The sequence below is a fragment of the Nyctereutes procyonoides genome, unplaced genomic scaffold, assembly GCF_905146905.1.
Source record: "Nyctereutes procyonoides isolate TBG_1078 unplaced genomic scaffold, NYPRO_anot_genome, whole genome shotgun sequence".
Classification (NCBI taxonomy): Eukaryota; Metazoa; Chordata; class Mammalia; order Carnivora; family Canidae; genus Nyctereutes; species Nyctereutes procyonoides.
Window position 1 is genome coordinate 29184910 of NW_026575121.1, and position 23086 is coordinate 29207995.

At 36.9% G+C, this 23086-nt stretch overlaps 2 protein-coding genes across 6 annotated transcripts in view; one reads left to right on the plus strand and one right to left on the minus strand.

Annotated features, from left to right (window-relative positions):
* UCHL3 (ubiquitin C-terminal hydrolase L3) overlaps positions 1-23086 on the plus strand; it is a 108939-nt gene that overhangs the window by 22575 nt on the left and 63278 nt on the right. The gene's annotated exons all lie outside the window — the stretch shown is intronic.
* The window catches only part of COMMD6 (COMM domain containing 6), a 29960-nt gene that overhangs the window by 6124 nt on the left and 750 nt on the right, over positions 1-23086 (minus strand). For 3 of the 5 annotated variants that reach the window (XM_055336024.1, XM_055336023.1, XM_055336026.1), the window contains 2 exons: positions 10112-10264; positions 3939-6343 (listed from right to left, as the gene is read on the minus strand). In XM_055336024.1, coding sequence (XP_055191999.1) covers positions 6293-6343; positions 10112-10264 — 204 coding nt within the window. In that variant the 3' untranslated portion in view covers positions 3939-6292. Of the gene's footprint in view, positions 1-3938; positions 6344-10111; positions 10265-10627; positions 11198-23086 lie in introns of those variants that run through there. The other 2 variants (XM_055336027.1, XM_055336025.1) reach the window with 2 other exon arrangements.

The window sequence follows — 23086 nt, forward strand, 5'->3', positions numbered from 1 at the left end:
AACTAATAGTCAAATTGCAACTCAAACCAGTGTACAAGATGATATCCTATACAAGTTTCTCTGCACACTAAGCTCATTTTAGTGATGGTTTGTTTTGTTTTGTGTTTTTTAGAGAGAGAGAGAATGTGTGCACAACTGTGGGGGAGGGGCAGAGGAAGGGGAAGCCAGAGAATCTCAAGTAGTCTTCATGCCCAACTTGGAGCCCAACACAGAGCTCAGTTTCATGACCCTGAGATCATGACCTGAGACGAAATCAGGAGTCAGATGTTAACTGACTAAGCCATCCAGGTGACCCTATGGTTATTTTTAATGTGTCCTAACTTCCTCAGTATTTTTCTAACTCTTATTGTTTTTATTTTTGCCAGACATTTCAAAAATTTTCAGATGAGTCATGTGGTTAGGAACTTTTCAGATAAGCCATACAAGAATGAAGAAAAGGAGTACTAAATCAATAACACATCCAAAGGATAGTGAAGAAAAAAAAAAAAAGCAAGCAGTTAATACTGGGAAATGAGAACCAAAGACTGAAAATTTTAAGTGCTTAAGCACTTTAAAATCAAGACAGCATGTTGGAAGTTCCAATTCCTTTAAATAAATGTGACTATTTTGCCTTCTTTCCTCATAAATTTTATACTTAGGTTAACTTGTCTCAGTAGCAGAATATATGAAAACACTTGGATTTTGCTTGATGACTTCAAGGACAATCTATTCTCCTTTGGAATGTAAAAGCTCATTAATACATTTTCCAACTTAAGAATAAGTTTTTTTTTTTTCCAAAAGTTTACATTTAAGAGCTAGTGTTTAAAACACATTTTCCCACAGAAATGTTATTACAAATGGTGGTTAATACCCAGGCCATCCCAGTGAACTCATTAAACTCATAAAAACCAAAAGTAGATATTTGCAATGAAAACAGTGTAAAACTGCATTATGAAAAAAAAAAAAAAAACCACCTTGCATTTTAAATTCCAAAGTTAAATTTAAACATGCAGTTTAAGTGTATTCTAATCAAATCCACTATCCACAGCGTTTAAGCCAGGGCTTCATTTTGGGCCTCTTCAAATATAACCTTAAACACTACAGGTAGAGAAGGGAAGAGTGGAAGGTTTTGAAATTGGGTGAGTGGGACATGGAGAGACAGTCTATGCACAGTCTAAGAAAGTAAGTACATTGTATTTACCCACATTGGGATGGAGGTGGTTTCTACTCTGATTTCTGGGAGTACAATGAATTTGGTACAGGATGGAAGTTCCACAGGATGGAAAAAGGGATGGAAAGGTGATTTTGGCTTCTCAGAATCCTAGAATCATTAATGTGCTACTATCCAGTGGGTGGGTAATAGGGCATATCTCTGGCAGCTCATAAACATGAATGACCAGCTGGCTAATTCTTGAAGCAGGTGGGTTCTGAGTACACAGGTGAGCAGCAACAGGCAGTGGACCCGGGTCCCTCATAGCAGTCAGTGTGCTACCTGGCAGAGGAGAAAGATACAAACCTATGGGTTTACATAGGAGACTTGTGGAAATGCTGACGGTGTGAAGAAGACATAAATTTCCAACATGGAAGAACAGAAGAGGAAACAAAGGTATAAGATGTGTTTCTTGCAGCAGTGCCAGCCAAAATGTTAGACCCAACTGGGCTCTCCATTGCTAAAGTATGGCTAGGCCTACATTTGATGTATTTCAGGTTTGTCTGTCCTGGTTTGGGGAAGCACTTCACAAATAATCCTGCTTCTAAACACTACATATTTAGGGGATCCCTGGGTGGCTCAGCGGCTTGGTGCCTGCCTTTGGCCCAGGGTGCGATCCTGGGGTCCTGGGATTGAGTCCCGCGTCGGGCTCCTGGCATGGAGCCTGCTTCTTCCTCCTCCTGTGTCTCTGCCTCTTTCTCTCTCTCTGTGTGTCTATCATAAATACAAATAAATAAATCTTTAAAAAAATAAACACTACATTAATTTAAAATTAATAAGAAAATACTATACCATAAAAAGAACCATAGGAACTTTTCAAAAGCATACTTAAATATTTTACAAAATTGTACATTCTCAGGTACTTTTTTTAAAAACCATACATATCATGAATCATGGACTTCAAAAAAAAATTTTTTTTAACCTGCTCTCTTCCTCCCCTTCTCCAGACACCCTCTCCACTAGTAACTTACAAGCTAGTAGTCATCCTTCCACACACTTGTAATTTTCCGTTAAGTATTCAAATATATATGAATGCATTTTTACTCATTTTATTGAGACATAAAAATGATAATATCTGAAAGGCAAATCTTAGGTGTATGATGTGTTACAGCATAGATAGACAAAATTTGAACATTTGTTTATTAACAGGTGTTCACTTTCATTTTGCACTTTTGCCACTGGAAACGCTGTAAAACTCCTCATTCATATATATATATATATCTTGTTATTCAAATTTATATTCACTTGTATCATGACAAAGACTCCCAATATTTCACCGGCTCCCCACAATAAAGTTTGCTTCTAGTCTGCACCACTGTCTAATGCAAGTTAGGCTATTACTGCAAGATGTCTGCCCTAAAAGTGATTCAGGGATCTACCTTACGCTTTTGTTATTTCCAGTCCTTCATTTCCAGCAGCAAGGACGTGACTGAGCTTGAAAGATGAGGGGGATTTTTTTTAACTACGATTTTTTTTATTTGAGTGTATTTGATACACAGTATCACATTACTTTCCGATGTATAACATAGTGATTTGACAAATCTATATGTTATGCTGTGCTCCCAAGTGCAGCTATCATCTGTCACCTACAGTATCATTGACTTTATTCCCTGTGCTGTGCCTTTTATTCCTGTGACTTATTCATTCTATAACCGAAAGCCTGTGTCTTCTACACCCCTTCACCCATTTTGCCCATCCCCCAACTCTGCTTCCCTCTGGCAATTGTTTCCTGTTTACCGACTTGTTTATTCATTTATGTTTTTGAGATTCCACATATGAATGAAATCATATTTTTTAAGATTTTATTTATTTATTTATCTATGAGACACACACACACACAGAGGCAGAGACACAGGCAGAGGGAGAAGCAGGCTCCATCCAGGGAGCCCGACGTGGGACTCGATCCCGGGACTCCAGAATCTTGCCTTGAGCAGAGGGCAGGCGCTAAACCGCTGAGCCACCCAGGGATCCCCTGAAATCATATTTCTTTCTTAGTCTGATTTATTTCACTAAGCATAATACCCTCTAGGTCTACCCATGTTGTCACAAATGACACAATCGCATAATATTTATGTGTGTGTGTATGTGTGTACTCACACCACATCTTTAACCATTCATCTGCTGATGGATAAGGCTTTCCATACCTCGACTATTGTAAATGTTGTAATAGACATAGGGGTATCTATGTCGTCGAATTAGTGTTTTCATTTTCTTTGGGTAAATACCCAGGAGTAGAATTACTGGATCAGGTGGTGTTCCTATTTTAAATTTTTTGAGGAATTTCCGCACTATTTTCCACAGTGGCTGTCGCAGTTTGCATTCGCACCAACAGTGCATGAGGCTTCCTTTTTCTCCCCATCTTTGTTACTTTTTTTTTTTATAAAGATTTATTTATTCAGGGATCCCTGGGTGGCGCAGCAGTTTCGCGCCTGCCTTTGGCCCAGGGCGCGATCCTGGAGATCCGGGATCGAATCCCACGTCGGGCTCCCGGTGCATGGAGCCTGCTTCTCCCTCTGCCTCTCTCTCTGCCTCTCTCTCTCTCTCTCTGTGACTATCATAAATAAATAAATTAAAAAAAAATTAAAAAAAAAAGATTTATTTATTCATGAGAGACAGAGAGAGTGAGAGACAGACACAGGCAGAAGGAGAAGCAGGCTCCACGCAGGGAGCCCAACATGAGATTCGATCCCGGGTCCTCAGGATCACGCCCCGGGCTGAAGGTGGCGCTAAACCACTGAGCCACCGGCTGCCCCCCATCTTGGTTACTTGTTATTTCTTTTTGGTTTTAGCCCATCTGACAGGTGTAAGGTGATACCTCATTGTGATTTTTATTTGCTTTTTTTCTGATGATTAGTGATTTTCAGCATATTCTCGTATGTCTCTTGGCCAGCAGATGAGAATTTATGACGAAAACTGGATGTGGCTTAGGATGCTTCTGCCCAGATTCCACTGGCTACAACCCAACCATGAAGTCCTTACCCAACTGCAAGGGAGGCTGGAAAATGCAGTCTTCCTGTAGGCCCAAACAGAGGAAATGGATAATATCCAACCAATTTTGCCAAGTATCTTTACATCCTGGTAACTTTATTTCAAAGGATTTATTTCTGGACTGACATTTCTGGACTATGAAATTTGAATATTGTGTGAGATCACTTGCATAAGGACCATAATAATTCCTATTTCTGTCAGCAGAGTAAGAATACTTAGCACCATTCTTGTTTTTCTAAATCTCCCCTCTGTAAGTGCTAGAAGACTAGAACTAAATTGACCAGATTCTTTTGTCAACTGGGTCCTGGTTTAACTTCTACCAATAAGAGGCATTCTCACTGTGAAATCAGGAAGGGCAAAGAAAGCAAGCAGTCTTTATTTCGTTACACACGGACAATGGCAGGTCGTGTCAATCACATGTTGACAGACGTCAGAATGGCAGGCGCAGTGGCTTCCAGGTGATGTCCGGCATTGTGCAGAGATTACTGGCAGTGGTTTTCCCTGAAATTCCTGCTTCCCTGGATTTCTAAAAGTCAGCCATGATTTCTACTGACTCTTTCCTTTAGATAGGTTAGTGAGCATCTCATTTCTTATATAAAATCTCTTCCTGGGATCCCTGGGTGGCGCAGCGGTTTAGCGCCTGCCTTTGGCCCAGGGCGCGATCCTGGAGACCCGGGATCGAACCCCACGTCGGGCTCCCAGTGCATGGAGCCTGCTTCTCCCTCTGCCTATGTCTCTGTATGTCTCTGTCTCTCTCTCTGTGTGTGACTATCATAAATAAATAAAAATTAAAAAAAAAAATAAAATCTCTTCCTACTTGAAATATTTAAGGCATTTTTTTTTCTCCAGACCAAGAACTTACATATCAACTTAGCATTTGTTTTTGGTCTTTAATAGCCCATATTTTTCCACATATAACTTTTTAATTCTTTATTTCAAATATATGTATGTTGTATGTTATAGCTATGGAGCTATCTGCCCAAGACTTGATATAAATATTCTGTAAAACTTCTAATTTTTATATTTTAAAGTCATTAATCCATCTGGAATTAGCTTTTGCATATGTTGTGAGTACTAGTATAATTTATTAAATACATTTTCCCACCTAACTGAAATACTATACATGTCCCAAATGGCTGGATCTATTTGTTTATTCCTAAGCAATGCCATAGAGCGTTATTTGCTGTGGCTTTATAAGATATTTTAATAATTGGTTTATAAATTTAAATTCAGGGATCCCTGGGTGGCGCAGCGGTTTGGCGCCTGCCTTTGGCCCAGGGCGCGATCCTGGAGACCCGGGATCGAATCCCACGTCAGGCTCCCGGTACATGGAGCCTGCTTCTTCCTCTGCCTGTGTCTCTGCCTCTCTCTCTCTGTATGACTATCGTAAATAAATTTAAAAAAAAAATTAAAAAATAAAAATAAATTTAAATTCAGTGGAAATCATCTAACACAATAATTTGTGCTACCAGCTTAACTTAGTTCTATACAGAACTCAAAATAATACTGTTCTATCTCTATTCATGTATTTGAACTTCCTACAAATGTTAATAACAGAAATAACTAAATGCTTGGCTAATATAAGGCAGCAATGGTCAGTCCTAACCTGATCCAAATACTTGAGAAGGAGCAGGTTGTCTTCTCACTGACCACTGTTATCCTAAATGAATGCTAGAAAACCAAATTGGTAATGTTATTGTAATCATATGCTACTTTTTAAATTCATATATAGTTTATATATAGGACTCCATAAGAGATTTTGTTTATAAAATGGGTACAATTATTTTAGTGTTCAAATTATTGGTCTAATATATAAACTTGTGTTGCCTTCAGTATCAATCATTCAACTGTCTGCTTCTTTTACTGAGATAAAATTTACATAACAGAGTTCCCCCTTTAGAGTGTTCAATTTGGTAGTTTTTAGTATATTCACAAAGTTTTACATTGATCACCATTATCTATTCCTCTTTGGGTTTTTATTATTAAAAAATGGGTAAGCAAAAGTACAATTTTCATTCAATAAATATCGTTTGATCCTTATACAGTTTTGTTACAGAAAGTGAAGTCCATGATTTTAGAATGATGGTAGTAATTTATCAACCAAGTAATCAATTTTCACACAGTTTCAATAACTGCAGCAATTTCCTTGAACTGTCTGTAGAAATTCTGGAGATAAAAAGGAAAGAGAATATTAACTTAGCTTTTACAGAATATATAAGTAGTTCTCTTACTTATACCTGACCACTAAAGACCATATAACATGTTAAATTTGCATGTTGATGTTTATATCACTATTATTATTTGAAAGTTATAAAAAACAAACAGGTGCAATTTGGTACCACAAGCATAAATACTATTGTAGCATTGGATAATTAGTTCATAACTAAAATTTTTAAAAGCACAAAAGAAAGTTCTTTTTTGAGATCATACCAGGTAGATTAAATACCCAAAACGTAGGCAATGAAGATAAAAACAAAAATGACAGTTTTGGGGGGGGGTGCCTGGCTGGCTTAGCCAGTAGAGCATGCAACTCTTTTTTTAGATTTTATTTATTTATTTTAGAGAGCAGATGGAGGGGCAGAGAAGGCAGAGGGACAAGCAGACTCCATTCTGAGCGTGGAACCGACATAGGGCTCAATCTCACAACCCTGAGATCATGACCTGAGCAGAAAACAAAAGTGCAGTTCTTTAAAAAGATTAAAAAAAAAAAAAAAAAAAAGGGACACCTGGGTGGCTCATTGGTTGAGCATCTGCCTTGGACTCAAGTCATGATCCCTGGGTCCTGGGATGAAGTACAGCATCAGGCTCCCCACAGAGAGCCTGCCTCTCCCTCTGCCTCTTTTGTCTCTCATGAATAGATAAAATCTTAAAAAAAAAAAAAAGTAAATAAAGTTCAGTTTCCAGGCTTCAAAGCATTTTAAATCTAGTGAAAGACTGTATATCAGGGTGAGTCAGCTGTCTTCTTTAAGATACAGGTTTAGTTACAATAAGAAAGACCTGGGTTGCCTGCGTGGCTCAGTGGTTGAGTGTCTGCCTTTGGCTCAGGGCATGATCCCAGAGTCCCAGGATTGAGTCTTGCACCGGGCTTCCTCCATGGAGCCTGCTTCTCCCTCTGGCTATGTCTCTGTCTCTCTCTGTGTCTTTCATGAATAAATAAAATCTTAAAAAAAATAATAAATAAGAAAGATCCACACTGACAATGGCTTATATGGTAGAAGCATATTTCCTTTTCTTTTAAAAATTAAGCTGGGGACAGCCCAGATGGCCCAGCGGTTGAGTGCTGCCTTTGGCCTAGGGCGTGATCCTGGAGACCTGGAATCAAATTCCACATAGAGTCCCACATGCCCACAGGCAAGGAGCCTGCTTCTCCCTCTGCCTGTGTCTCCGCCATTCTCTCTCTCTGTGTGTGTGTCTCTTATGAATAAATAAAAAATCTTTTAAAAAAATTACCTTGGTATGGTTGTTCTCCTATAAAAGTCATCTATTTTTCCATCTCCCAAATTTCCAAAAGAAGGAGCAAACAAATTGTTTTCCTTTCTTCTCTACCTGCCAGGAAGCTAGGAGGCAAATTTGAAACTTAACCTCAGCAATTAGGATACCCTCTAATGATTTACATATTTGCATTTTCCTTCTTAGTTGGTCTTAGTTCTCTATTCTGCTACTTAAGAGTATATATATTTTAACTTATATGTAAATTCATTATGGAAGGAAGCCAGATGTAACTATTATTAATGGTCAAAATTTCTGTTACAAAAAAGACATAAATTGAAAGCTTAAAAAATGTTCCTATGCTCTCAATGCTGCAATGTGACTAACAGGCTCTGGATTGATTAAAAGCCATGTAAAAAACCTTCTTTTAAGAGATTTGTCCCATTTGTGATTCTTTTCCTAGAGGGAAAATTCTTAGAGGTGGAATCAGAGAGCATGAATGCTATCAGAAAAATAAGAAATAGGCCAAGATTGTGAATTATATAAAGGAATGGATGAATATATATATATATATATTATTTTTTTTTTGAAATTGATTTGGTCCTTATATTCAGTTGAAGGCTACTCACATATCGTAATATACTATACTTCCTTTTAGCCAATTCTTAATTCTTTCCAGGATGCTAATTAGCATTAATAATGTTGACCATGGGTTTTTGTTCAAAAGCAGCAATATCTATTTTAAAGAAAAAAAAACCCAAAACAGAACTACCATATGGATCCTGAAACCTCACTTCGGGGTATATATCCAAAGGAAATAAAATCACTACCTCAAAGAGGTAGCTTCATTCCCATGTTCTTTGAGCATTATTCAGAGTAGCTAAAGTATGGAAACAACTAACTGTGTGCTGACACATGAATGATGCATTAAAAAATGTGGTGTGTGTGTGTGTGTGTGTGTGTATAATAGAACACTATACACCCTTAGAAAGAAATTCTTCTATTTTTGACAACATGAATGAACTTGGAGGATATTTTAAAAAATATTTTATTTATTCATGAGAGACACAGAGAGAGAGGCAGAGACATAGGCAGAGGGGAAGCAGGCTCCCTGCAGGAAGCCTGATGCAGTACTGGATCATGACCTGAGTCGAAGATAGGCGCTCAACCGCTGAGCCACCCAGGCTTCCTGAACTTGGAGGATATTATGCTAAATGAAATAAGCCAGACACAGATAAATACTGCACAATCTCATTTATTTCTGGGATCTAAAAAAGTAGAACTCATAATAACAAGAGAGTAGGCAGTTACCAGGGCTGGGGAGTAAGAGCAATGACGAGATATTGGTCAAAGGTACAAACTTTCAGTTATAAGATGTATAAGTTCTGCAGACCTAATGTGTAGTATGGTGACTATAGTTAATAATAATGTATTGTGTACTTGAAATTTGCTGAGAGTAGATCTCAAGTGTTTTCCCCACACAGTCACATAAGAGAGCCATATAAGGTGGTGGATATGTTAATTCGCTTGACTGTGGTAATCACTTCACAATGTATACATAATACCAAAACGTCACATCATATACCTTAGATACATATAATTTTTATTTGACAACTATACTTCAATAAAGCTAGTAGAAGAGTGTAATTTGTAAAAGAAGAAATCAAAAGCATCCTAAAAGGTATGAGAGGCTTTTCTTAAAAGGGAAGCCTAGGATCAATATATTTTTAGTTTTACAAAGAAGTCTCATTATATTTCTATTGCATTCACTTGGTTTGTTGTTGTTGTTGTTGTTGTTTAGAGTACTTTACTTTTCTTAGAGTACTAACTATTGTGAGAATTCTTAACTATTCACTCACCAAACCAATCAAACAAAAACAAAACTCTAAGGCCAGTTAAAGTAGTTAATGCTAAAACATTTCCTTGAAGGTACCTTTAAAAGAAAATCTAATTTTTCACTCATCCCCTTTTTTTCTTCCTTGCTTACAGAAAACAGGTAGAAATGATAATATGAATAAGATTACCCTACATATAAACTACTGAGTTACTCAAATCTCTAACTAATAAAACAATCATCAAGTAGTTGGTACTCTGATCAGCATTTTATAAAACATTTCCAGTCAGAAAATGCAAGGTGGACACTGTTCAAAGACAAGATTCATTTAACTTATCATTCTTGAATATGAAGCCTAAAAACAATAAAACAGTTAAATGCAAAGTAAATATCCTGCCAGAGAAGATGAAAATTTCCTAATGTTCACAGAAGTGTACGTGAGAGTGATCAAATATGACAGTACACTAACTTAGCATTATATTGAAAATATTGAAATTTATCAAATTCCTCCCAAAAAAATCAGATCTTTTGTATGTACTAATAAATGTAAAGCACATCAAAACAACTATAAATAAAAACAGTTAAAATTTTCTCTTAAGAAAGATTTCATAAATGTTTAAGTAGCAACTACAGAACAATAAACTACAACTTGAATGAGTGAAATCACAAACCTGAAATTGTGGAATTGTCATTTCAAAGCACTTGTTCTTTACTTGGCCTGAATGATCTGCCACTTTGAGCAACACTGCAACATAAGGATACTTAAGAGATCTGCAACTGTCGGAGCTCACAGCCATACCCAGTTTCCATTGAAAATCTACAAGCTGTAATGAAATATTACAGAACAATACATTGGTAATAACATTGCCATGGATGCAGATATTTACTCAATTTTACTGCTCTCACATTGAACTTTTAGTTTCAATGCTGGTCATAGTAAAAGAAAATATCTTCATTTTAATATTGCTAGGGGAACAATAATCAGAGGAAAATGGAGAGGCAATATGGGATATAAACAGAGTTGGACAACAACACTGTCATAATTACAATAGTAAAACACACACGCACACACACACATCTTCACCAGATGTATAATGGAAGTAGAAGGAAGATGTGGTTTTCCCTTCATTTTGCTCCTACATTTAATGGGACTACAAGTGCTCTGTAGCCTCTCTCACCTCACTCACCTAAAAGTCCTAAAGTGGAAGATGAGTTACATACAATCTTCATATGTGACTGGGACCCAAACGGGAACCGTTCCAGTTTCCTTTCTCACCATGGTCCTCGACCTGAAGCCTTATACTAGCGTAAGCATTAGGTGTTAGGTGGTTTTAGGTTTCATTACTGTTGATGATGAACACCTGTCAGGTGATGCGCTATGTAGTTTACATGTATTAAATGCCACCTTGAATCATCAACATTATAGGCTATTATTTCCATTTTGCAAATGACAAAACTGAATTTCAGAGAGCTTAGATAATGTGTGCAAGGTCACACATTTCTGTGATCAGAACTGAAACCAAAGTCTGTTTGACTCCAAAGATTGCATCCTTATTGATAATTGGCTGCCTTAATACTTTTAATCTAATTTCTATCAATGACTGCACGGTGTTGCTGGGGCATAAAACAGGATTGGATAAATGTAGCTCTTAATACTGACTAAAGCCTAAGTTGGTGAGTGGAGGAATTTTGGTTTTTTTTCAAAGCTTAGACAAGTAAACGGTACACAGCAGCCACTCATGAAAAATACTTGTTGGTTAATACTTTTTGCTACCAAATTAATACTGATAGGGCAAAAAGCTTTGTTTATTAATAAATCTTTTTTAAAAATAAAATTTGGGGATCCCTGGGTGGCGCAGTGGTTTGGCGCCTGCCTTTGGCCCAGGGCACGATCCTGGAGACCCGGGATCAAATCCCACGTCGGGCTCCCGGTGCATGGAGCCTGCTTCTCCCTCTGCCTATGTCTCTGCCTCTCTCTCTCTCTCTCTCTGACTATCATAAATTAAAAAAAAAAAAATAAAATAAAATTTGGATAAAATAAAATAAAGTAAAATAAAATAAAATTTGGGATCTTTTTTAAACAAGACTTATTTATATACCACCTACAAGATGTGCTCTAGAGGTAAGAAGGCAAACAGACTAAAAATGAAGGGATGGAAAAAGATATTCCATGAAATGGAAACCAAAGAAAGCTGGGATAGCTACAGGTAATATCAGACAAAATAGACTTTAAAACAAAGACTATAATAAGAAACAAAAAAGCAAATTACATAATGAAAAAGGGGTCAATCCAACAAGAAGATACAATGTGTAAATATTTATGTACCCAAAATAGGAGCACCTAAATAAACAAAGCAAATATTAACAGACCTAGAGGAAGAAACAGCGTACAATAATAGTAGACTTTAAATACTCCTCTTGAATCAATGGATAGAACATTCAGACAGAAAATCAATAAGGAAACATCAGCTCTAAACAACACGTTAGAACAGATGGACTTAACGGATAGTTACAGAACATTCCATCCAAAAGCAATAGAATACACATATTCTCAAGTGCACATGGAACATTTGCCAAGACAAAAAAAGTCTTCATTTAAGAGGACTGAAATCCTATCAAGCATCATCTCTGACCACAATAGTATGAAACTAGACATTAATTACAAGAAAAAAAAAAAACTAGAAAATTCACAAATATGTGAACACATAACAACATCAATGGGTCAAAAAAGAAATCAAAAGAGAAATTTAAAAAGTGTCTTGAGACAAAGAAAAATGAAAGTGTAATATACCAAAATTTATGGGATGCAGCAAAAACAGTTCTCAGATGTAAGTTCACAGTGATAAATGCCTACCTCATGAAACTAGAAAAGTCTCAACTAAACAAGCCAACTGTAAAATTCCAGAAAATAGAAGGGTGCCTGAGTGGCTCAGTCAGTCAAGCATCTGACTCTTGATTTTGGCTTAGGTGATCTCAGGGTTGAGAGATTGAACCCCATGTCCAGCTCAGGCAATGGGCATCAAACCTGCTTAAGATTCTCTTGTTTCTTCTCCCTGTGCCCTTTCCTCCCCGCTAAAAAAAAAAAAAGAAAAGAAAAAGAGAAAATGAAGCCCAAAGTTAGCAGAAGGAAATAAAGAAAGATTAGAACAGAAATAAATAGACACTGAAAAGACAATAGAAAATATCACTAAAACTAAAAACTGATTCTTTGAAAAGATTAAAAAAATTAAAACTTTGGCTAGAGTCACCAAGAAAAAAGAGGAAAATAAAATCCAAAGTGGGAGAGGAGACATTACAATTGATACCATGGATCCTAAGAGACTACAATGAAGAATTACATACCAATAAATTGAACAACCTAGAAGAAATGGATACATTCCTAGAAATATACAAACCACCAAGCCTGAATCATGATGAAACAGAAAACCTGAACAGACCTACTACTAGCAAGGAAAGAAACTGAATCAGTAATCAAAGGTGTTCCCACAAAAAAAAAAAAAAAAAAAAAAAAAAGTCAATAGACTAGATGGCTTCACTGAAGAATTCTACCAAACATTCAAACAGGAATTAATACCAATACTTCTCAGACTCTGCAAAACAAAAAACAAAAAAACAGGGAAAACTCTTCTTTTATGAGACCAATATTACCCCGATACCAAAACCAGACAAGGATGCCACAGGAACAGAAAAGTACAGGCCTATATCCCTGATAAACATAAATATAAAAATCCTCAACAAAAGATTAGTAAACTAAATTTAATAATACATTAATAGGATCATACACGATGCTCAAGTCAGTTATTCCAGAGATATAAGGATTGTTCAACATCTGTAAATCAATGTGATAAACATTTTAAAAATGAAAGATAAAAATCATATAATCATCTCAATAGATACAGAAAAAAGTATTTGACAAAATTCAATACCAATTCATGATATTAAAAAAAAAAAAACTCTCAACAAAGCAGGCATAAAGGGAACATACCTTAACATAAAGGCCACATATGACAAACCTACAGCTAACATTATATTCAATGGTAAAAAGTTAAAAGGTTTTCCTTTCAGATCAGGAACATGACAACAATGTCCACTTGAACCAATTTTATTCAACACAGAACTGGAAATACTAGTCAGAGCAATTAAGCAATAAAAAGAAATAAAAGGCAAGATCCCAGGACCCTGCTCAATGGGGAGTCTGCTTTTCCCCTTGCCCCTTTTCCTTCTGCCCCTCTCCCTGGCTCGTGCTCTCTCTCTCAAATAAATAAATAAAATCTTAAAAAGAGATGGAAACAATAATAAACGGAAAGATATCCTGTGCTCAAGGATTGGAAGAATTAATGTTGTTAAAATATTGTCCATACTACTCAAAGCGATCTATAGATTCAATGCAATCCCAATAAAAATTCCAATGATATTTTTCACAGAATGGGAAAAACTCTAAAAAGTATGAAACCACAGAAGACCCCCAAAATAGCCAAAGCAAATTCTGGGAAAGAACAAAGCTGGGACATCATGCTCTCTGGTTTCAAACTATAATACAAAGCTATAGTAATTTTTAAAATATAGCACTGGAATGAAAACAGACACATAGATTAATGAAACATAATAGAAAGCCCAAAAATAAACCCATGCCTACATGGTCAATTAATTTATGACAAGGGAGTCAAGAATGTACAGTGGTAAAAGGACAATATCTTGGGCACCTGGGTGGCTCAATGGTTGAGCATCTACCTTTGGCTCAGGTCGTGATCCCAGGGTGCTGAGATCGAGTCCTGCATCAGGCTCCCAGCGTGGAGCCTGCTTCTCCCTCTGTCTGTCTCTGCCTCTTATGAATAAATATATATATTTTTAAAAGGATAGTATCTTCAATAAATAATGTTCGGAAAACTGAACAGCCACATGCAAAGGAAGGAAACTTGACCACTCTCTTATGCCATACACAAAAGTTTACTCAAAATGGATGAAGGACTTGAAAATAAGACCTGAAACCATAAAACTCCTAGAACAAAATGTAGACAGGAAGCTCCTGGAGAATAGAAATCATGGTGATAATTTTTTTAATCTGACACTAAAAGCAAAAGCAACCAAAGCAAAAGTAAACAAGTGGGACTACATTAAACTGAGCTTCTGCACAGCAAAGTAGCTATATTCATAATCGCCTAAACTGAAACCACCCAAATGTTCATCAGTTATAAGATACATATATGTACATGAGTATGTACATATGTACATATGTGAAATATGTACAACAATGAACTACAGCTACAATTTAACATCAAAATGTCGAAAAGAAACAAGTCAAAAGTTATGTGATTATATTCACTTAAACTTGAGAAACAGGAAATACAGTATTCTTTAAGGCTGCATACACAGGTGGGAAAATTATATAGAGAGGCAAGAATGCAATTATCACAAAAGTATCATTACCTGTATGGAGGAGAAAAGAGAGAGGTTTGATTGGGAAAGGGCCTGTGGTGGGCTTCTGAGGTACTGGTGATGCTCCATGTCTTGAATTTGATTGTGGTTACAAAGATGCTCACTTTAAAATCACTCATTAAGCTGTTCATGGTAATGCACTTTTTTGGCATATGTTACCTTGTAGATATCAGGCAGGGGGAGTGAGTATCAGTGAATACAAACCTTTCTGGTTGAAAGAAAAAAATTTATTGTAGGCTACTGTGATCAAAGGAATGCTTTACAGAAGGCATAAACTTTCAGCTCAGTTTTGAAGATTAAACAGAACTGAAATTGAGAGGAAAATGTGTCTTCTTTATATATTCCATAACTACACACCTAACAAAGAATAAATGCTTGATAAATATTAAGCTGAGCCAACTAGAGATGGAGATAGTCAATATCTGGTATAAGAGAGCATTTAACTGCCTTAAAGTGGATGGCTCCTGTAAGGAAGTATGGAAGATAAAGCTGAAAAAAAGAGGTGAAGAAGCCAATAATTCCTTTCAAATTGTGAGTTTTCAGAGGTTTTCAGAGTATTCTCATATACTTTATCTTATGGAAAATATATTGCATCATTTAAATTTCTCCTTTATGCAGGACTCACTGAATTTTTTTCAGTAAAGATATGAAAGTATTGATTAAAATATATTCATCTGGGACACCTGGGTGGCTCAGCTGTTGAGTGTTTGCCTTTGGCCCAGGGTGTGATCCTGGAGGCCCCAGGATCGAGTCCCACATCGGGCTCCATGCATGAAGCCTGCTTCTCTGCCTATCTCTGCCTCTCCTCTCTCTCTGTGTCTCTCATGAATAAATAAATAAAATCTTTAAAAAAATTTAATATATAAATAAGTAATATTCATCTGGTGGCAGGAGAATACAATAATCCAGGTATGAGGTTTTTAAATGCCTGAACTAAAGTGGTAATAAGTAGGATTAAGCTGACCCTTAAAGAATGAATGAGTAGGCCCTGGTGTTTTTCTTAACAATTATGGGAGAGATCAAAGACAACTATGAAAATATGAGTACAGATGATGGGGAGAATGTTGATACCATATTACCAATCAGACTTTATAGATTTTAAGGCTAAAGGTATTATCAAGTGGTGACAGAGGATATTTAAATAGGAATGTTCAATAAGTGGCTAAAAATCCAAGAACAGAATCTAAGGGAGTTTGTAATTAGAGATATATTTTTTATATTATATCAATAGTGATTTCCAAAAATTTAATTTAGGGCACTTCTTAAACTTATTCAGTCTGCACAATTTCTTGATGCTTTACTGTCTACAGGAAAATGGTAGAGAAAATCATTACTTGATTCTCAGTCTGAAATAAAACTCTAGATTATTTAGAACATTTCAAACAGAAAATCAATTAAGGAACACAATGTTGGAATCTGATGGCAAATTACAATGGTGAAACTGTCAGGTGAGGAAATAGGGAGAGCTACCATCCACTCAATGTACAAAATGTGTACACATAAGGAAAAGAAAGCTGGGATTCAGTTGTTTCTAAAACTGAATATTTAAATGCAGTTTAAGGGACGCCTGGGTGGCTTGGCAGTTAAGCATCTGCCTTCAGCTCAGGGCATGATTCTGGGGTTCTGGGATTGAATCCCTGAATCAGACCTGCTTCTCCCTTTGCCTATGTCTCTGCCTCTCTCTGTGTGTGTCTCTCATAAATAAATAAATAACATTTTAGTATTTTTTATTTTTAATATTTTGGGATCCCCAATAACATTTTAAAAAAAAAAAAGAAAAATCAGAACAGCACACTTATCATTATGGAGGACATTAAGAATGAAATATTGCCTCAAAACTTTTTTTTTCAAGATTTTACTCATTTGGGGGATCCCTGGGTGGCTCAGCGGTTTAGTGCCTGCCTTTGGCCCAGGGCGTGATCCTGGGACTCCAGGATCGAGTCCCACTTCAGGCTCCTGGCATGGAGCCTGCTTCTCCCTCTGCCCGTGTCTCTGCCTCTCTCTCTCTATCATGAATAAATAAATATAATCTTAAAAAAAAAAAGATTTTATTCATTTGAGAGAGAACACAAGCAGGGAGGAGGGGCAGAAGGAGAGGGAGAAGCAGGTTCCATGCCAAGCAAGGAGCCCAACTTGAGGCTCGATCCCAGGACCCCAGGATCAACGACCTAAGCCGAAAGCAGACACTTAACTGACTGAGCTAACCAGGTGCTGCATCCTCAAAACTCTTGTAGAATTAAGAAAATAATTTTAAAAAGGGGAATAATTTTACAAAGGGGAAAAAACTAGTAGTGAAAAAATAGAAAAACATTTCAAAATAAAATGAATATAAAGAAGAAAAATAATCTCAAAACAAATATAGATTAAAAGGTAAACAAATTAGCTGTACTCAGTCACACTAAAAATTGATCTGAACGCGCCTGGGTGGCTCAGTCAGTTGAGTGTCTGACTTCCACTCAGGTCATGATCTCAAGGGTCCTGGGATCCCCACCCCAGGTCCGGCTCCTCACTCAGCGGGGAATCTGTTTCTCCCTCTCCCTCTGCTCCTCCTCTCACCTCAGCATGCACACACTCTCTCAAATAAATAAAATCTTTTTAAAAAATTGATATGGTAGCTGTAGTTATTAGTAACATAAAACATCATATAAAAACTGTCTATAAAGAAAAATACTGATAAAGACCATTTCAGTTTAAATTTAGTTTTTATTTTTTCAAAATACAACATATAGTATTAGAAAGACAATCATCCACAACTCCATCCTAAAAACTATTTTCTTATTTCTAGCCTTCATATGTAATTTTTATAGCTAGTCATAAAATATACACTTTTATGTTCTCTCCTTTTTCAGTGAAAGTTTGCCAATGGAAGGAATGTTAAGTATTCTGCACACCTTACTCTCTCTCAAAAGTACGATGAGGAAAAGACTGACCAAATAACTCATCCAAGGATACAAAACTAGTATAGCTGATATTCCAACCCTAATCCATCTGATTTCATATTCTACACGGTACACAGTTTTTATTTTACCTAGCTGCAACATTACTATTTGGAATTAAGTTCTAGTAGGTCAAGAAACTAAATAGGTCTAGAATGGCATGAGAATGTTTATCATTTTCTACATGCTAGACCGAAGCTGTCTAATACAGTAGCCATTACCCAAATGTGACTATTTAAATCAATAAAATAAAAAATTTCACTTCCCGGACGCCTGGGTGGCTCAGTGGTTGAGCATCTGCCTCTGGCTCAGCCCCGGGTGGAGTCCCACATCAGGCTTCCTGCATGGAGCCTGCTTCTCCCTCTGCTTGTGTCTCTGCCTCTCTCCCTCTGTGTCTCTCATGAATAAATAAAGAAAATCTTAAATTTTTTTTTTCACTTCCTTAGTTGGGCTAGTCACATATTAAGTGCTCACAGTCACATCTAGCTAGTGTGGACAGTGCCAATACAGAACATTTCCACCATCACAAAAGTTCTATTGAAGAGTGCTATGCTACACTCTGTGTTTATATGTAGAACTTGATTAAGGCATGAGTTATTAGCAAATTTCTACTTGAGAGTTCATATTACCCTAGTGCAAGTATACAACATTTGCTAAGTTATTAGCCTTCCTCTTCTCGTTTACTGGTACCTTTATCCATACTCTGCTTTTTAATTTTCTCAATAGCACTCATTATTATCTGAAATTACCATGTTTATTATGTTATTATCAGTCAGGTAATAAATAACCTGACTCCCCAAGGAAATTCACACTTTGTAGGAGCAAGGGCATTATCCATCTAGTTTATTACTCAATCTACTACAACAATACTTGGTACAAAGTGAATGTCTAAACAAGTATTTGTTGAACTAACAAGTTTGGAATTTCTGGAGCATGTGGTAACTGGTCTCCAAAGATGGCTTCCAATACAGTTAGTGTCATCCCTCCCTGTACATAGATGTCACTTCTTAAGCTCCATTAAGTGGAGCTTATTTTCTTTCCCTCTGCACCAATCTGAGCTGTCCCTGTGATTGCTTTGATGAGCAGAATATGGCAAAAGAGACTTTCGGGAATCTTTGAGCCTAGGCCTTAAGAGAACTGGCAGTGTCTGCCTCCTTCTTCATGGAATACTGGCTCTTGGGGACTCTCTCTCTCGAAACCCAGCTACCCTAGGGTGAACAGCCATGTAGGGAGAATCAAGTCACTCTAATTATCAGTTCTAGCTGACTCTTAGTCAAAGTCATCACTAGCCCCGTTGAGTGAGCCCTCTGGGTTTCCAGCTCAATTAGGCTCCTAGATGACAGGGAGTAGAAACTATCATCTAGCTAACCCGAGGTAACCCACAAGAGTCCTGAAAGGTCATTAAACTGAAGTTATTAAGTTTTGGATAGTTTATTACATACAGCACCCAGCTGAAAATAACTTTGTCAATAAACTTAATATATGACATCAAAAATGTATTCTCACAACTATTTAATTGGAAATATGTTAGTTTCTAGAAATTTTAGCAAAAACAACTAAAAGCTATTTCAGATTTAATAAGCGTAACCTCTTACCTCTTAGAGATGCTAATACCACCAGTAAAAATAATACAGAAAAATAAAGCCCTTCCCATTAAACATATTCATACTAATAAATTCATAGTACATAAGCCCTCCACTCCAGACATATATCATCTTCCCTCAAAAATGCTTTTTATCCTCATCTCATTTCTACTGATGACCATTTCCCTAGTGACACAGGTCTGAAATGTTGGTCAACTTTGACTTTTCTCAAAATGCGTAAGAATTGGTAGGCACTCAAAATTTTATTTCAGCCAATGCTGATATTTATTCCCTTCTTCCCAATCTCCTTGCTACAGACCTACAAATAGTTTTTTTTTTTCAATCTTGCCTTAGATTTTACTGCAGCCTCCTATTTTGTTTCTTGCCTGTAGTCTCTGTTGGCTCCAATATAGACTATAGTCTCTAAATACTATTTATATATTAACCAAATCTAGTATCACAGGTCAAGATTTAAAATCTACTGTCTCATGAGATAGTTACCAACCCAGCACTTGAGTTATCTTCCAGCACAGTCCTTGTTTTCCCATTCGTCCTCAAACAAGACTGCATCCCTTCTTTATATTCTCATGTATTTCCACCCTTGCCCATGCTGCTCATTCCTCTTGCAATATAATTCTCAAACATCTAACTCCTCTCTAATTCTATCTGCTTTGTGAAGTCTTTCCTGGTTTCCTTAAACTTTCTATGAACATTCATGTCATTTCATACACCCTTATCAGCTAGAACATTCTGCCTTGTATAGTAGTCATCTGTGGACCTGTCTCCCATCCCCATATCCACTAGATGTCAACTCCTTGAGTGCAGTTTGTACAACCAACACAATACACAGAATTACAAAAGCAGTCATACATTTATGAATGTATGAAGCACTATATAAAATGTAAAAAATTTAAGTCACTATGTTTCATATACGAGAAGAGGGAAAAGGGCAGTAGATGTTGCATGTCAACAGAATATCTTACTTTTGATTTATACCGTAAAACTGGCAACAAGGAAAGCCATAAAAGATGGCAGCAGTAGGAATAATCATTCACCTGTGATGAAGTGTTCTAATTAGACATCTAGAAGAAATCATAAACTACTTCAAAACAATGACTGTAAGTATCAGAAGGTGTAATAATGGATAATCTGAGACCTCTGGTGCTGGGTAACACAGCATTATGATTTGTTAATTAACAGGCTCAAATTCTAAAATCAGACCAACCTGAGTTTGAATCTCAGTTCTCCTACCTTCTAACCATGTGGCTTTGGACACGTTACTATGTCTCTAGGCTCCAATATTCAGTAAGCATTTATGAAAGAATAGTATGTTCTAGGCACTAGAGATATAAAAAAGAAGAAAACAAAGTTCCTGACCTCAGGACGTTACTTCTAGTGGGGAAGGCAAGACAATAAACAAATAAATACAAAAAAGTGTAAAAAAAAAAAAAAAGATGGGTAAAGAGATAGAGTGACCAGGAGGGCTGTTTAGGCAGAATCTGGGAGAGACTTCTTTGAGGAGTGGCTTCTGAGTAGAAAGGGGGCCATAGTCAGTAAGACTTTTTTTCTAGTGTGACAGGAATCACTTCAAGACTTTGAGCAGGACAAAGACCTGGTCTAACTTAGGCTGCAAAAGACTCATCCAAATTGCTGGAAAGGGCATGAAGTTTTAAAGGAAAGCAACAAGACCCAATTGGGTGCCTACTGCAAAGCAATCTAGACAAGAAGATGGAGGTTTGCATTTAGGTGGTAGCAAGGCAAGGTGAATTTAGAGTATATTTTAAGTGTGGAGAGAACAGTATGCTGATGGATAGTATACAGGGTCGTGAACTCTCACTGGAGGTATGGTCCCAATTAACATGACTAATTCATACATTGGTGAAAAATATTTAAAGAAAGAGAGGTGTTACAGCTTAAGCCTAAATATTACTTTTATCTAGTGCATTTTATTTTTAAATGTTTTATTTATTTATTCATGAGCAACACAGAGAGGCAGAGGCATAGGCAGAGGGAGAAGCAGACTCCCCACAAAAAGCCCGATGTGGGACTTGATTCAGGACTCAATCCTAGACCCGGGATCATGCCCTGAGCTGAAGGCAGACACTCAACTGCTGAGCCACCAAGGCATCCCTATCTGGTGCATTTTAAAAAGCATATACTACAAACATAAATGACTAATATTTGGGTAATGGATTTTTTTCCCTCAATAACATCCTTGAATAATCTTTTTTTTTTCATTGCAGCACATTTAAAACTGCATCATGAGCTATGAATAAAAATGTTCAATTTAGGAGTTTCTGGAGGTAAAAATCATGAAAGCGTAAGAGCATTTCCCACCACCCCTCCAATGACCAGGTCCTTGAGATTTTAATTCTCAGACTTGTCCACAGATCCACTAGCACTTTATCAATTATAGTTTAGGTTTTCCTAGCATGGCACTAGTTTCCACAGATTTCTATTCTAGCAAGTTGTAATGCTCTATATTCAGCTGTCTCTCCGATTTGGGGGTGGCAGTTTGCCTTACTTCTCTGATGGATCCAAGAGTTGTTAATTCTTCAGTTTGTTAAGCTTTTTACTTGTTCTTCTATATTCCAAGTTCCTTACATGCCGCACTAGAAACTGGATGTCTAGCACTCATTATAATTTTCTTCATAAAGGCCTTAAATATATTTTGTTAGATTGACTGCAAGGCACTTTTATAATTTATGTTGTAAATGATGTCTTTATTTATTTTTTAAATGGTGTCTTTAAAAAAAAAAAAGGTGTCTTTTATAAAAATACTTTTCAGCTTGTTTGAATTAAACAATTGAATCATCCTGCTAAAGTCTCATATGTATTTTAATGTTTGTAAATTATCTTGGGTTTTTGTTTTTGTTTTTTTGTCTTGCCTTCTTCTCTGTAAACAATCATAGCCAGATAAGGGGGCTTAATCAGCCAGATTAATCTTTCTGAATTCCCCCTACTTCCCAGGTATCCACAAAAGCAACAGCAGTTGGGAGACAGATGACAGAGAGCAGTCATTGGAACATCTCTCTGCCATTGTACTCCCATTATTTCTTATCTCAGCCCTTCCTTAAGATTTTGTTTGGGCCTGGGAAACTCTTGACCTAAAATGCTCTAGTTTTCATACTCTTCTCCTGGGAAATGTATTATTAACCTGTTTCTCTAATAGTAAGTTAATACCTGATGCAGGACAAGAACACTTAGAACAAAAAGGCATAAGACATACTTAAAAATTCAAATTCTTTTTTTTCTGGCATAAAAAAACGCAGACACGAAAGGTTAAAGAGGTATACTTTCCATCTTCAAAATAACTTTCTTAAAGACTAAGAAAATGCGGGGGATCCCTGGGTGGCTCGGTGGTTTAGCGCCTGCCTTTGGCCCAGGGCGTGATCCTGGAGTCCCGGGATCGAGTCCCGCGTCGGGCTCCCTGCATGGAGCCTCCTTCTCCCTCCTCCTGTGTCTCTGCCTCTCGCTCTCTCTATGTCTATCATAAATAATAAATAAATATTTAAAAAAAGACTAAGAAAATGTTTGCAGTGCTATCTTTGAGATTTTAACAACTTCCCTTTCTATAACACATTCTAAAATACTGTGTACCTAGCTTTGAATAAGCGGTCATCAAGAGCAAGAATGGCTCTGTACTCTTTGGGCTGGAGTGGGTGCAGGAGGTTAAATTAAAGGGCAACGG